General features: G+C 33.8%; 1 protein-coding gene across 3 annotated transcripts; it reads right to left on the bottom strand.

Moving 5' to 3' along the window:
- Nucleotides 1-1,164: 1,164 nt before the first annotated feature.
- Nucleotides 1,165-14,616, bottom strand: tdrkh (tudor and KH domain containing). 3 transcript variants are annotated; one of them, XM_073828789.1, is made up of 14 exons: nt 12,456-12,570; nt 11,661-11,818; nt 11,445-11,536; nt 10,002-10,194; nt 9,772-9,911; nt 9,356-9,656; nt 7,422-7,588; nt 7,155-7,330; nt 6,959-7,023; nt 6,721-6,872; nt 5,929-6,042; nt 5,794-5,848; nt 2,500-2,588; nt 1,165-1,588 (listed from the first exon to the last, which is right to left on the bottom strand). In XM_073828789.1, the coding sequence occupies exons 1-13, from the start codon at nt 12,527-12,529 to the stop codon at nt 2,533-2,535; spliced, it is 1,743 nt and encodes a 580-aa protein (XP_073684890.1). In that variant the 5' UTR covers nt 12,530-12,570; the 3' UTR covers nt 1,165-1,588; nt 2,500-2,532. The 3 variants fall into 3 exon arrangements, with proteins under 3 accessions (XP_073684890.1, XP_073684889.1, XP_073684888.1); XM_073828788.1 differs by lacking the exons at nt 1,165-1,588; nt 2,500-2,588; nt 12,456-12,570 and adding exons at nt 2,610-4,461; nt 14,513-14,616; XM_073828787.1 differs by lacking the exons at nt 1,165-1,588; nt 2,500-2,588 and adding an exon at nt 2,610-4,461 and having other exon boundaries at nt 12,456-12,606.
- Nucleotides 14,617-15,420: the final 804 nt, after the last annotated feature.

Here is a 15,420-nt window from a genome sequence, read left to right as displayed (position 1 = left end):
CGCAATCAAATATTTCTGGAGGAACCTGAAAATGTGCATCTGCCCCATCCAACCTGACAGAGCTGGAGAGGTGAAGAGGTAAGGCGAAGAATGGCAGGTAATTGCCAAATACTGATGTGCAAAGTTTGTTGCATCATACCCAAAATACTTGAGACTGTAAAGGTGCTTCAACTACTGTAAGTACTAAGTTAAGGGTATGAATACTTATGCAATGTACTTATTTCAGTTTTTATGACAATTTTGGGTGACAATTCTGTTTTTGCTTTGACATTATGGTTTATGGAGTTCAGATTGATGTTGTGGGAAAAAAAGAAATTAAAGCAGTTTAACATAAGGCAGCAACATAAAACATGAAAAAAATTAAGAGGTATGAATACTTTTGCAAGGAACAGTATTTTCCATCTTTTTACTTACGGTTGAGTCATTTATTTGTGGCATACACATAATGCAGAAACATAGTTTTACATTTTACTTAAGTTTATAGAAAATTCAGATAATTTTGATATGTTTTTTGCTACAAAATTGTATTAGATTTATTAGAAATCGGACCGATATCGAAGAAAATCACAAATTTGTTAGCGTACATTTTTACAATAGTTAAAAACAATAGATTTACAGTAATCTATTGAAGAACAGCCACACATCTGCTACAATTTACATTAAAATGTTTTATATTTTACACAAAAGCAACGTCATACACAAAGATTTCAATCAGCAATCTTGTATATGAAGTGACTTGTATTTAAATGACTACTTTATGAATTAATCATTCAATTTGTATCGTTTAGTCCATGCTTTCTTTTAAATTTAATGGAATTTAATGGAAAAGATCTATTTTCATGTTCTCTGCCATTGTTGTTAGTTCTTGGTTATTTCAATTACTTTCACATAATATCATACATATTTTATAACAACCTTTGAATTATTCTATTACTCTATTATTATTTAAACAAACGGCGTGCATCCATTAGATCACAGAACAATTATCTAAAAACAAAAGACTGTTCACTCAGCTTGCTCAAAAAAAGCCATTAAAATGAATATAGGGTATAATAATAGTCTTTATTCGATTATATACACATATGTACCGCAGCATTCAATGTAATAAAACTTTGCAACAAATATTTTTTGACATCGAAAATGAGAAACAAACAGTACAAAAAAAAAAAAAAAAAAAAAAAAGACCCATCAACATAAACTGAACCATCGTGTCACTGATAAACAAACCAAAGGAACTTTGGTGCTACACTGCAACAATACTGAGGTTTCTAACTCAATCATGAGTTCCCTGAGCTCTGCTCTTCAACTGTCTTTTATCTGAAATGCAAAGAATGACTAATGTAACGTTTTATACGTAATTAAGATGAACACAATCAGAACAAGTGTAAACGGTAACAAATAAAGCATCAAATGTCTTCCAGATGTCCCAAAATGTTTAGACAAGATATAAACCGTGGAAATCACTCCTTATATGAGAGAACTTATGCAGTAAATACAGGCAGTCTGAGCAGGTGGCATAGTCAAGTAAGGCTCTTTCTCAGAGACGGGAAGCATGTGCCGAATGCTAAATGAGGATAACAACTGGTCTCTGCATGGAGAGGAGAAGAGGAGGATACAGGGAGACTGACATCATTAACTCAATCATCTGGTCATAAATGGGATATTATACACAGGAGTATCCAACTACATATACAGTGGTGGCCAAAATTATTAGAACACTGGCATTTTTACCAGTTTAAAGTCAGTTATTTCTGTCTTTTGTTGTAGTGTGTCAGTAGAAAATATCAGTTTACATTTCTAAAACATTCATTTTGCCATTAATTCTAATAATCCAGTGAGATTTTAAGTTTACACATGTAGTCTGACAACAGCCAAAAGAAGAAACTGAGACAGACTAAATCCAGAAGAACTGTGGCAATGTCTCCAAGATGCTTCAAGAAACCTACATGAAACCTACTGTTAAAAGTTTCAGACACTTGTGTAAACATGCTGTAAAATGAGGATGTTGTTCAAAATAATGTCATAAATAGATTTATCAATTAACTTCTATTAACTAAATTAAAGCAACGTTTGGCGTGATCATCCTTTGCGTTTAAAGCAGCTTTTGCCCTAGGCGTACTTGCGCATTGTTTTTCAGGTAGCTTTGCAAGTAGGTCCCTTAAAGTATCTTGGAAACACTGCCACAGTTGTTCTGGATTTAGTCTCTCTCAGTTTTTTCTGTTTCGCCATGTCATTCCAGACAGACTGGATAAAAATGAGATCAGATCTTTGTGTGGAGCACTGGCTTTTGTCAGACTCCTTGTGCCAACAAAAATCTCACTGGATTATTACAATTAATGGCAAAATTAATGTTTGGAAATGCAAACTTGTATTTCCTACTTTCACACTGCAGCAATAGATGGAAATAACTAACTTAAAACCATTGTTTAGCTGGTGAAAATACTGGTGTTCTAATAATTTTGGCCACCATTGTATACGACTATACTGATGTGTGCTTACCAATATCAAGGCATACATATCTTTGGTCTTTTGTCAGTTGAATTCCTCATCAATAGTGTCATCCACACTTCCGGAAATTGAGGCAACTTCTAAAAAATGAATAGGGGAAATAAAAAAAATAAAGTTAAATGGGGCAAATCTGATGTATATCATGGAAAGGGCACAAAACAAGAATAACTACCAAATTTACTTTTTTGGGGGGCATTTTAAGGCCGTCTGTCCTATAACAGACAAAAAAAAAAAAAATAGCCTCTCTCACACGAAATACAAAACCAAGGGGAAAATGAATGAAAACCTACAGCTAGTTGTTTGCTAAAACTAATGCTAATAAAAATCTTTCATTAATCGAAATAAAGCAAATAAAACAAATATTATATTAAATAAAAAAATTAGAAATGTTTCTTGTGCAACTGACTAAAGCTGAAGTAATAAATAAAAACATAATATTAAAAAAAAAAATACTACATCTTAAAAATAAAGATTAATGCTAATTTAAAATATGAATACATTTGTATACATGCAGTCATATAAAAATTATTCAGACAGCAGATATAATTTCGGATATTTTTTTACTTTTGAAATAGTTCATTTATGTAAGTGAGGATAGCAAAATAAATTAAACCGTGACATTATACCCAAATATTCTTCATACAGTGGACTACCAGTAAAATTAATAAAAATTTGACACTTTGACATAGTAATGCTATCTGACATTATCAAGATGAATATGTTAAATAGCTAAAATGTTCCCCGTTTTGAGTTACGTTTTTTTTAAAAACCCTTCACCTTAAAAGAGCACCAGTAATAAAAAGGTAAGCATGTGTCCCATTGAAGCTCAAACCCATGTGAAGTGTAAAGTTGTATCAGGTGTATTAAAGCCCTTTAGTGAAAACCAGTCCCATAAAAGATCCAATGTGCTCCAATGTATCATTAAGTTACATATAAATGTTACACCTCTTGTTGAATTGTCTTCACCACTGTTGGCCGTTTCAGTTTTGAAATCCATGCTCTTTGGTTCCTGAAGATCATCAGTTGCACTTCCTCCTTCATTATGCAGCATTTCATCACTCAAGCTTGACTTCTGGCATTTCACATCACTTTTTAATGGGTTTGCTTCAGCTAAATTTCCTTTTGTAAAGGACTCATGTTTATGCTCTTTAGAAGTGTCATTTAAGTCGCTTTCACAGCTGCTACTATCACTCAAAGTGATGACCTCTGGATTCGGATGTGGATGAGTCCGAAAAGCTGGCCTGAGTGGCATTTCAGCATCTTCAGCACTCCTGGATGAGTCTGAACTCAGTTCAATCACAGATCCAGAGGAAGCAGTGGTTTCATCACAAGATTCTGTCAAATAAGACGACGTTGCAGTGGATGAATCAGGCATGGTGGTGCTGAGGGATGCTTGAGATGTATCCCTAGAGGAAGTAAGATAATACCACACTCCTCTGATGCCGTCACTGCTGTTGCTGCTTTCAGTATTTTCACTGAAACTGTCCACTGTATAAGATGAGCCTGTCTGTTCTGATGCAGAAGACGTCATCTTATTTTTCTTGCTGTAACAGTGACTCCCAAGGAAAACGTCATCACTAAGAGTGAAGGAATCTAGTGCTGATGTCACAGTCTCCACACAGGATGGAGATGTAAACAAAGATGAGAAATCCTTCACTGATGGCTCTTGTAAGGGTGATACAGGTGTCAAGTTATTCGATTGGATTGGTGGTTCTAGCGCAGAGGATGATGACTCAAGTATTTGGCTGACTAGATCACTCAGGTTCTGAGATGGAGTGGAGTGGATTAAGGTAGAGGAAGACATGAGTCCATAACTCAGGCTCTGGTCCACGTCGGCTCGCTCAATCTCCAAAGAGCTTGTGAGAGATGAAGACCATTCCAGCTGCTTGCTTACCCATGGATATTCTGAACCTTCAAATACGCCATCACGAGGACTGGTGAAACTCTGTTGAACTAAAAATAGACTACTTTTCAAAAGTTTGGGGTTGGTGTGATTTTTTTTTTTTGCCTTTTTTTGCTCAAAAATACAGTAAAAACAGTAATATTGTGAAATATTACAATTTGAAATTATTTTCTCTTCCATTATATTGTGAAATGTAATTTATTTGTTATAGCAAAGCTGAAAGTCTTTAGAGACAATCATTGTAATATGCTAATTTGGTGCTCAAGAAACATTTATTATTATCATCATCAAATAGGGGTCGACCGATATGCGTTTTTTAGGACTGATGCCGATACCGATTATTACAGATAAAGTAGACCGATAACCAATATTTTGAACCGATATATATACACATGATACATAAAATTATTTTATTGGCAAATCGGTTTTGAAAAAGATAGACAGCGATAACCATAAAAATGTCTTATATCGGCACCGATATTCAGCCAGGCTGATAATGGGTCGACCCCTATTGTCACTCTTTAAAATAGCTGTGCTACTTAATATTAAAAAAATGTTAAGCTATATAATGCCTTTTTTCCAGGATTCTTTGCATTTATTTGAAATACTGATTATTACAGATCAAGTAGGTCGATAACCAATATTTTAAACCGATATATATGTTTGAAGTAAAAATAAAAATGATTGTCAAAATTAAGAATAACAAGGAATCTGACAAAAACTTTTTAAATGCTTTTAAATTCTTGGCAAAACGGTTGTGAAATGACCAATAACCATAAAAACGCTTGAAGGCCGATAATCGTTTGACCCCAATTATCAATCTTTAAAATAGTTGTGTATATAACGTTTTTATCAAGATTCTTTGATGGAAAAAAAAACAACATTTATTCGAAACACCGATTATTACAGATCAAGTAGCCCGATAACCAATATTTTGAACTGATATGTGTCTGGTGTAAAAAATATAAATCATTGTCAAAATTAAGAATAACAAGGGCTCTGACAAAAACTCTTTAAATGCTTTTAAATATTTTATCTGCATATCAATTTTGAAAATGACCATTACAGATAACCATAAAAATGCTTGATATTTGGTGCCAAGAATCAGTCGACCCCTATTATCAATCTTTAAAATAGTTGTGCTTCTTAATATTTTTGTGAGAAAAAAAAAAATTACACTATAGAATGCACACATTACTAACCCCAAAGATTTTGAACAGTAGCGCATGCGGCAGAATACAAGCATGTATCGATGCATGTAGAATTTAAAGACAATTCGTAAAAAATTATAAATTGCATGAACAAGGTTCCTGCACATTGAAAGTATCTCATTTCATTTCATTTCCTTCATAAAGCTGAGGAACCACCCCGAGAAAACGTACCTGACAAACTGATGCAGGACATACTGAGTTCTGATGTTGCTCCAGTCATGTCATCCTGTAAAGATCCAAGCAGAGATGCTTATAGTGCTGCTTCCACCTGCAATACACTGTATAAACAATCCATATGTATCTTACTAGCATCTTCTGCAGTGATCTGGACTCATCCCACTCTCCCCTCAGTCCAATCCCTTCATCCTCACAGCTCACAGCATGACCGAGACGAATTAACTCTTTACCGAGATCCAAAGCCTGAAAAAAAAACAAAAAAAAAACACACACTTACAATTTGCACGTCAAAGACTGACACAGAAGAAAATAAATAGTTAAATAAAGTCATTATTTTTGTTTTCTGTAAGTTGCATTGCTGTCTATGCAGGGTCAGAAAGCTGATTTCATCAAAAATATCTTAATTTGTGTTCCGAAAAAGAACAAAGGTCTTACGGGTTTGGAACGACATGAGAGTGAGTAATTAATGACAATTTTCATTTTTGGGTGAACTATTCCTTTAAGCAAGTTTCAGAACAGTTTTGTTATTAATCCATTTCAAATCATTATTTTAATAATAATTATCAATTACTATAAAAAATATGAGATGAAAAACTTGAAAGAAATTGAAGGTAAAGTACCAAAATTACTAACTAAAAAAGACAATTACTAAAATTAAACAAATTAAAATAAAAACGTAAAAATGTAGCCAATTAAAAATAAAATATAAATAAAACCAAAATGCTGTTTCAGAAGAGGCAACCTATGAGTTGTACATTACTACACCTCAAACAGGTTCTAGAAAATTAACTGATAAAGGTGTCTGCTAAAAGCAAAAATTTAAATGCAATATAATATAAAATATTCCAGTTTCTGTCAACACCAGAATTTATACCACAACTGAAGAATTCATTAAAGTGGGTTGTGATGTTGACCTCTAACCTTTCCTTGGCTGTTGTCATAGAGTTTAACGCTGGGCCAGGATGAGATCTCAGAATGAGAATAGCTGTACAGTTTGGCCAGTAAAGGTTTCCATTCAGCACAGTATGTCATGTGCTCAAAATCATCCAGGGCTGCCTCAGTCCAAACCTCTCCTAAAACAAAGTAAGGAAGAATTTTTACTTTATTCTGTAGATAAAACTTATATTTCATTGATAAACACCTGAACATCACTCTTTACCTGCAGGACGAACCCCTGCTAGGCTGCACTCAATGGCTTGGAACGGCAAGCTCAGGAAGTCACTTCTAAACACCACAAAATAATATACCATCAGAATGAGTACTGTATACACGCCACACCCAAATGCAAGGGAAAGGAAAACACAATAATCAAGAGCCCAATTAGCATGATTTTGCATTCTCCATCTCTTATTTACCTCATGCTTCGTAAATGTTCCCGTGGAAGCTCCCCGTTGTCCCCAAAGTCCACGTAATACAAATCCACCAGGCCAGAGCCCACAATTCCCAACACTCGCGCTCGATTCCACGTGCCATGGTCCCTGTATGGAGCAGCCACTATGTCTCCAACAATAATGGTTTCCACTCTGTGCTCCTGGGGTAGGAGAAGAATGATATAGAAGAAATAATTCACTCATTTATTAGGGTATTGAATCCTAAATCAAGTGGGGGTCAAACAAACATACTTGTGAGGTATCACCATTGTAGAAACGGCTCATCTCAGCCGTCAGTTTATCTAGCTGTAGTGATCGGACACCCAGGATCTGGATCCAAAAGTGTTGAGGATTCTCAGAGGCAGACACATACACCTCCAGATGCTCATCCGGCTGGAAGCTCAGGTCTGGACTAGGAACTGGTAAGAAAGGACTAGTTATTAGTTATTTGGTCTACTACAGGAGTCTGAATATGATTCCTGGGTAGGGCTGAACAATTTGGAGGGAGAAAAGGTATAATTGCAATTTTTCTGATAAAAATGTTGAATGCGGTTAAAATTATTTACAAAAAAATATTACCATATTGATTATTACTATGATTTTAATTATTAAATAAAAATAAATAAAATTATATAATAATAATATCTTTAATATACAGTAATATAATTTTACACACAAATACAGTATTAACACTATTGTACTCTAAAATAAAACAATATATTTTATTTTAAAGTACTATTACAAAACTTAATTGTCAAACTTTAAGCTACCAAAAAATAAAAAATAAAAAAATCATTATAATCTTATTTATGGGTAAACTGCAAAAAAGTTTACCAAAAATTTGCTGAAATTTAAACACAAACTAAAATAAGAACACTACGGAAGCCTATTTTCGCAACTGAATCAACATTGTGACTTTTAATATCACAATGATTTTTTTTTCTTGCAAAAAAAAAAATATATATTTTCTCAGAATTGTGAGTTTATACCTCACAATTCTGACTTAACTTGCAAATGCATGTCATGAAGTCACAATTGTGAGTTTATATCTTGAAATTCTGACTATTTCTCAGAATTGCAAGTTTGTATCACGCAATTCAGACTTTATTTCTCAGAGTTTATATCTCACAATTGTGAGAAAAAAGTAAATTGCGAGTCTGAGTCACGCAGTTTTGAGGAAAGTATGAATTGCGAGATGTAAACTTGCAATTGTGAGAAAAAAAAAAAAGTCTAAATTGTGAGATAAAAAGTCACAATTACCTTTTTTTATTTTTTACTTTTTATTTTTTTACAGAAACGGACTTCCATAGAACAGAAAATATAAACACCAACCAGTGTTGTTTTCGTCAACAATGACGATGACGAAATCATTTCGTTGACGCCACTTTTTTTCATGACGATAACGAGACGATGACGAGATAAAAATGGCTCGTTGATGACTAAAACATGACGAGACGTGTGTGAGTTTGTTGACGAGACGAGAATAGACGAAAATGTTAGTGGGTGGTCCGTCAGACGTTTAAAATGCATGACATTTCCGCTTATTGTGCATGCCAATTAAAACTTAAAAAGTATCTGATGCTATGGCAAGCCGTTTTAGCATTAAATACTCTTTGCTGTACTAGTATGGCAAGCCGTTTTAGCATTCCATCCTTGTTTGTCTTTTATGTTCTAAAACATTCCTTCATTATTGTAATTATTGGTGAAAATAGTCGATCCGGAAGCTCACATTGTGTTGAACTATAGATCTGCTATTTTCAGAACTTATAAGTGACACTACCCAACAGCAAAATATTTACTGACCTACATTAATTTGTTAAAAGACTACTTTTTTCCCTTTTTTTGACTAAAACTAGACTAAAACCTTTTTGACTTTTCGTTGACTAAAACCTTTTTGACTTTTCGTCGACTAAAATTGGACTAAAACTATCACATATAGAAGTGACTAAAATTTGACTAAAACTAAGAAGCATTTTAGTCCAAAAGACTAAGACTAAGACTAAATCTAAGATGGTTGTCAAAAACAACACTGACACCAACATGAAATACTAATAACAACTACAGTATCTTAATGATTCTAAAATAACACTGAAGAATATGAACAAGAGTAAAGGATGACAGAAATGTCATTTTTGTCGATTCCTTTAATTCTCTGGCCCAGTAAAGGTAGGTTTGATAAATCTTACTTTCAAATTTGGAGATCTCCAAAGGCGAAATCGGAGAGAGAATCTCCTCCTCCTCTGATTTAAGGGAGTTTTCTGCTGTATCACTGTTGTCTGCAAAGCCGTTGACCGTAACCTCTTGTTTAAGCTCAGTCAGTGGGGAAGGTAAATCTTTTCCATTAAGCTTTAATAATTCATTCTCCGGTCCTTGAGCCTTGTTAAATTGCTCTGTTTCTGGTGGTTTCCTTTTCTGACGTAGGGCAGAAGCCTGACTTATTCGCTTTCGAACAGTTTCATTCTCTATGACCTTCTCCATGATCATCTCCTATGAGAAAAAAAAAAATAATAATTATTCAAACAAACACTGGGTCCCACTCATTAAATGTGTGCATAAAACCTGCATGTGCATTTTCTAAACCACACAGATGCTAAAATCCCACCTTTGCACTTTGAATTTCCTTGCGTGTGCCGGTAATTGTGATCTTGCCCTTCTCCTCCAAGCAGCGTCCACGATCTTTAGAGCAGTTCACCCTGGCCCCCGAGACTCTGTTTATGAACTTCAAGGTCTCACCACCACGACCTGAAGCAAACAACATTTCGAAAACATTACAAAAGTGATTTTATGTACAACAATAGGCACTTTCACTTAAAATAAACTCTATACACCGACCTATAATTCGTCCGAATGCTGTCTGAGGCACGTCTATAACATCGGTGATGACCTCACAGTCAGTGGCCATTTTCTCCAGAGCACACTGCGCCACAAGAATCTGTTCCGGTGAGCCCTGAATCAGAAAATTCACCAGGCTTTGCTCTTCAGTGTTCGGCAGCACATTTATCTGTGCACCAGACTTCTGATTCACCTACACAAATGAGAGAGTTAGAGAACTGCATGATACAAATCATAAACTGCCATTCAAAAGTTTGGGATAATTGCAATTTTTAATATTAGCATACTATTTTAATATTCTAATTTTGTAATTTATTTCTGTGATGCAGCGGCAATCAACGCTTTCATGAGCTATTACTCCAGTCTTCAGTGTCACATGACATGATCCTTCAGAAATCATTCTAATATGCTGATTTATTATCAGTGTTGTTAAAATAGTTGTGCTGCTTAATATCTTTTTTGAAACCTGTGATACTTTTCTCTTTTATGAAAAAAAAAGTTACCAAGAACAGAATTTATTCAAAATAGAAATAGAAGTCTTCATAAATCAATTTATCCACGTAACATAATATTGTTGAATAAAAGTATTAATATCTTTAAAAAAATAAAATAAAAAAAAATAAAAATAAAAAGTATTGACCTTAGAACTTTTGAATGGTAGTGTATATTGTAACACACAATTTCTATCTTAAATAAATGCTTATATTTTTAACTTTTTATTTATCAAAGAATCCTAGAAAAAAGTATCACATGTACCAAAAAAAATATTAAGCAGCACAACTGTTTTCAACATTAATAATAAATCAGCATATTAGAATAATCTCTGAAGGATCGTGTGACACTCAAGACTGGAGGAATGATGCTAAAAATTCAGCTTTGCCTCAGAGGACATTTTTTTTAAGTATATTAACATAGAAAATCACTATTTAAATTGCAATAATATTTCACAATTAATTTTTTTCTGTATTTAAAAAATAAAAATAAAATAAAAACTAGAAAAGGAAAGAACTGCCTTGATGAGCAGAAGCAACTTCTGTAAAAAACATTTATACTGATCCCAAACTTCTTAACGGCACTGTACATAAATATATAATTGATGATTTTTTTGACTTTACATCAAAGTACAGAATGCTCAGAGGAATAAATAAATAATAACTACATCAAATCAGTATATTAGTATATCTTTAGTAGATGCTGAGAATTCAGCCTTACCATCAAAGTAATAAATTCCATTTTTTAATTTATAGTAAAAACGAAAGTTATTTTAAACTTTAATAACGTCACAATATTACTATTGAATAAATAAATGCAGCTTTGATGAGCTGAAAGAGACTCTTGCAAAAATATATATAAAAAAACAATCTTAGAAGTCTTAGGTTGAATGGTAAATTGCATATACTGTACAGTTCTAGTGTCATATAGAAAGACAGAAAAAACACTTACTATGTCTAAGAAGGTGCTCTGATATCTTGCAATAGATCGGTACACGTCAAGGGGAACAGATATTCTGGACTCCTCTTTGCTTTGGCATTGCACTACAGAATCAAACAATAGAATGAAGAACATCAACACTATATCATCACTATTATAATTCCAAAAAATATACTTTTAACAGCAGACATGAAATCATGAAAAAGTTTGCTAGAGTTCGCAATTTACCACTGCTGCTTCGAATGTGACGATAAACAAGGTATCCCACTGTTGCCCCCACGGAAAGGCCGGCAGCCAAAGCTACTTTCTTCCCAGAGCTCAGGCTCTTCCACGGTCCTTCTTTCACAGCGGCCATCACTTGGCTCGAATCAACCGGTAAACTCCACCTGGAGATGCAGCACAAACTGTAAGGTCTAAAAACAGAGCAACACCTGAACTTTAGTCGGCACCATGTACACCTTACATGGGCTTTCTCAGTAGCGCCATGCAACACGAATGAATGGTTGATGACAACAGCAAAGATGGGTCTTCTTGTGGGCTTTCAAACCCAGAACAAAATCTGCAGAACTTAAAAGTTACTAATTTATGAGATTACTTAGTTTTTTTACCCAATTGGCTTAATAAGGAAAACAAAGACCACATTTCATAAACTCTATAACTGGAGACTCTATAATTGGATTTAGGACATTAAAGGCTGAGGAAACCTTTTCTGGAACATATTAGATTGACGCTTAACAACACAGTCTTTGTTTTATTAAATTAGATTTTAAAGTTCAAGCACACAGCAAAGCAGGACAAAGCTGGACAAAGCTGCAATAACAACGCGTTTCGCCAAAAAAATACTAATCTCCCTGACCCAATGAAACCTCTAATCTAATCATTTGCATTTGGATGAGGTGTTTCTGCAACAACTGCATCAGCTGAAGGATAAAGCAGAGCTTCAGGCCAGTATTGATGCATAAAGCGGTTGGCGTCCATCTTGCAGACACACACAGGAGCAACACCATGCAGAACGATTCTCACTGTGAAAACAGGACAGTGGGGCTGTAGCTCAGAAACACACGGGGTTTAGGGACGTCCACGTCCATCTTGGACATCAAACCTCCTGTGCTGCCTCTCTTCAGCAGGAGGAACAGGCAAAAGAGTGAAATATGATTAAACACCAGCTGAAGGCACCAGCTCGACTCCTTTTGGCATGTCAGGAGCTCCTGAATTGGGGTAATAAATGACCCTAATGCACAAGCACCATGTAAGACAACTTTTTGTTTTTTATTTTTAAAATATTAAAAAAGGACAAAAAACAGCAAATGCACATTGATAGTCATTTTATATTTCATTTAAAGTCAAATTAATGTTTAGATATAATATTGCTGTTTGAGAAGCTCTTGTAGAGATTAATAATTGAACATCGTTGTTATTGTTAACTAAAACTATTAAAAATCAATTTCAGTAACTAAAATAAAGCAGAAAAACCCTATAAATGTTAGAAGAAATTACAAGAAAACTTTAAGTTAACTTTAAGTTATCTTGCCAAATAAGTGCAAAAATGACTAAAACCTGAAAAAAAAACCATAAAATAAAAATAATAAAAACTCAAAATATAAAAGGTCAATTAAAATATTAATATATAGTATATTCTTATATAAACAATTTTAAAACAACACTATAAACTAATGTGAATTATATTCTGCTCACCAAGCCTGTACATTTATTTAATCAAAAATACAGCAAAAGCAGTAATATTCTGAATTATTTTTTACTATTTAAAATATATTTTTTAAAATGTAATCTATTCCTGTGATCTTCAGTGTCACTTGATTCCTCAGAAATCATTCTAATGTGCTGATTTGCTGTTTAAGAAACATTTTTATTTTTATTATCAATATTTAAAACCGTTGAGTACTGTATTTTATTTGAGGATATCTGAAATAAAAAGCTATTGTAACATCATACACCATACCATTCAACAGCTTGGAGTCAGTATAATTATAAATTAGGAAAGAAATTTTAGAAATTAATGCTTTTATTTATCAAGGATGCTTTAAAATGATAAAACGTGATGATAAAAACATTTAACATGTTACAAAAGATTTCTATTTCAGATAAATGCTGTTCTTCTGAATTCTACTTAGCTGTTTTCAACATAATAGTAGTAAATGTTTTTGAGCAGCAAATCAGAATATTGGAATGATTTCTGAAGAATCATATGACTAGAATAATGATGCGAACCATTCAGCTTTGAAATCACAAGAATAAATTACATCTAAAAATATATTCAAAACAGTTATTTTAAATAGTAAAAATATTTCAAATTGTTTTTGCTGTACTTTGGATCAAATAAACGCAGGCTTGGTGAGAATAAACTTCTTTAAAACATTTAACAGTCTTTTTATTAGTAGTGTACTTCCTTGGCATTATTTAGCATTTTAAAAGACGCACATCTGCTCACAAAGATACAGGACAACCAAAAGTTTTGATAGCCATATTAAAGATAACATTTTAAAAGCTTCTTTCTCTATCTGCTATTGTAATCCACAAATAATACATTTTGTCAAGTGGCTCACAAAACAACCATTTAAACCAACGTAAAATCTACTTAATCAGATTATCTACAAGCAAATATGAAAGATTTTAGCATGTGTAAAAATAAACAACACAGCTTTCAGGTGCATCAGTAACATCTACCTTTGCTGGTTTTTCTTTTGCTCGTAAACCGTAGTTTGTGTCACTGGCTGCATCAGATACATACACATTAAAACTGGACCTGTTGTGCATTAAGATGAAAACATGCACAAACACAAGTGTGCAATTGTTCATGCAGAGTCTGTTAGTGCGTGATGGATGTCAAGTCACACAGGGTGCGGTGCATTTCTAGCTTTTCTAAACCATCTATCCCGCGTTTTATAACCTAAATGTTTAAAACTCCTATGTCTGACACAGGTTTGTTTGGCTTGGTCATGCCTTTTCAACATAACGTTACAGCTGGTCGTTTGGGTTATCAAATGGCATCTTCCTAGACGCCTAATGCACAAACACCAGAACCAGACAAAGCACTAAAACAGACATTCCGATATATTTACCTCTAAAACGGCATAAAATGCGAAGAAACCCTCGTACCGAGACCTTCAAATGATCTTATGACACCCTTCAGCGTGCTGCTGGTCCACCGGCGCTGCCGTGCTTCATTCTGTAGTACGCAGTACGCATAGTTAACCTTTAGTGATTGGCCAACATCCCGCTTGTCAACCGCTAGATCCAATCACAGCCTCTGATATTGTGGCACCTGTAGAATTGGGGCAACGACCCCTATTGAACGATGATAGCAACACACGGTGGGCGTAATAATTTCCTACAGACCTACACCCATGGATGAGTGAGGTATAATAAAGTCGTAGTTTCCAATTTTTATGTTTATAAAACGGAATAAAAATAAAATGGCATAATAAATGGCAAAATAAAAAGTTTAAAATGGCAAACGTCTTTAAAAATCTGAATACCCAGTTGGAAATAAAAACCATCACTGAAATTTTAACGGTTTCCAATTAACTTTTACCATTAAAACCATTAAAAAATTATTTCCGTAGTGTGTTTTGGGACATATTCCATTGAATGTTTTTAACAGAAAATCACAGGGTCCATTATATTTTCCATTAAAACCAATAAAAGCCAGTAAACCCATAAAACCAACAAATTCTATGATGGTTTCTGTTGTTATTTGGTTTCCTGTAACGTTATAATTTTCAGTCTGAACATTTTTATCATTTTAAAACTCAAACAGCTTTTCCAGTTGTTCCAGTAACAGAATAACACAATAAAGCATATTAGTTTTGCCCATCCCTTAGGAAAATTAACCATGGTTTTATAATAGTAAAAGTGTAGTCAATATGTTTTGGCGTATTGATTAATTTGTATAACCAAAGTTTTACTACAAATACCATGGTTAAACTATGGTTAGTGTAATAAAATGATGGTTAATTTGTGGTTATCA

This window comes from Garra rufa, chromosome 22 (assembly GCF_049309525.1).
Source record: "Garra rufa chromosome 22, GarRuf1.0, whole genome shotgun sequence".
Taxonomy (NCBI): Eukaryota; Metazoa; Chordata; class Actinopteri; order Cypriniformes; family Cyprinidae; genus Garra; species Garra rufa.
The sequence above is the reverse complement of the archived record's forward strand: the minus strand, read 5'-3'. Positions and strand labels throughout refer to the sequence as shown.

Bases quoted from the DNA above. Each gene is read 5' to 3' on its own strand.
- tdrkh (XM_073828787.1), bottom strand. From the start codon at position 12,529: ATGTCCAAGATGGACGTGGACGTCCCTAAACCCCGTGTGTTTCTGAGC. The intron at 9,657-9,771 runs GTGGGATTTTAG...TTTTTCTCATAG, and splicing joins AGGAAATTCAAAGTGCAAAG to GAGATGATCATGGAGAAGGT. The intron at 5,849-5,928 runs GTAAGATACATA...GGATCTTTACAG, and splicing joins GATCACTGCAGAAGATGCTA to GATGACATGACTGGAGCAAC.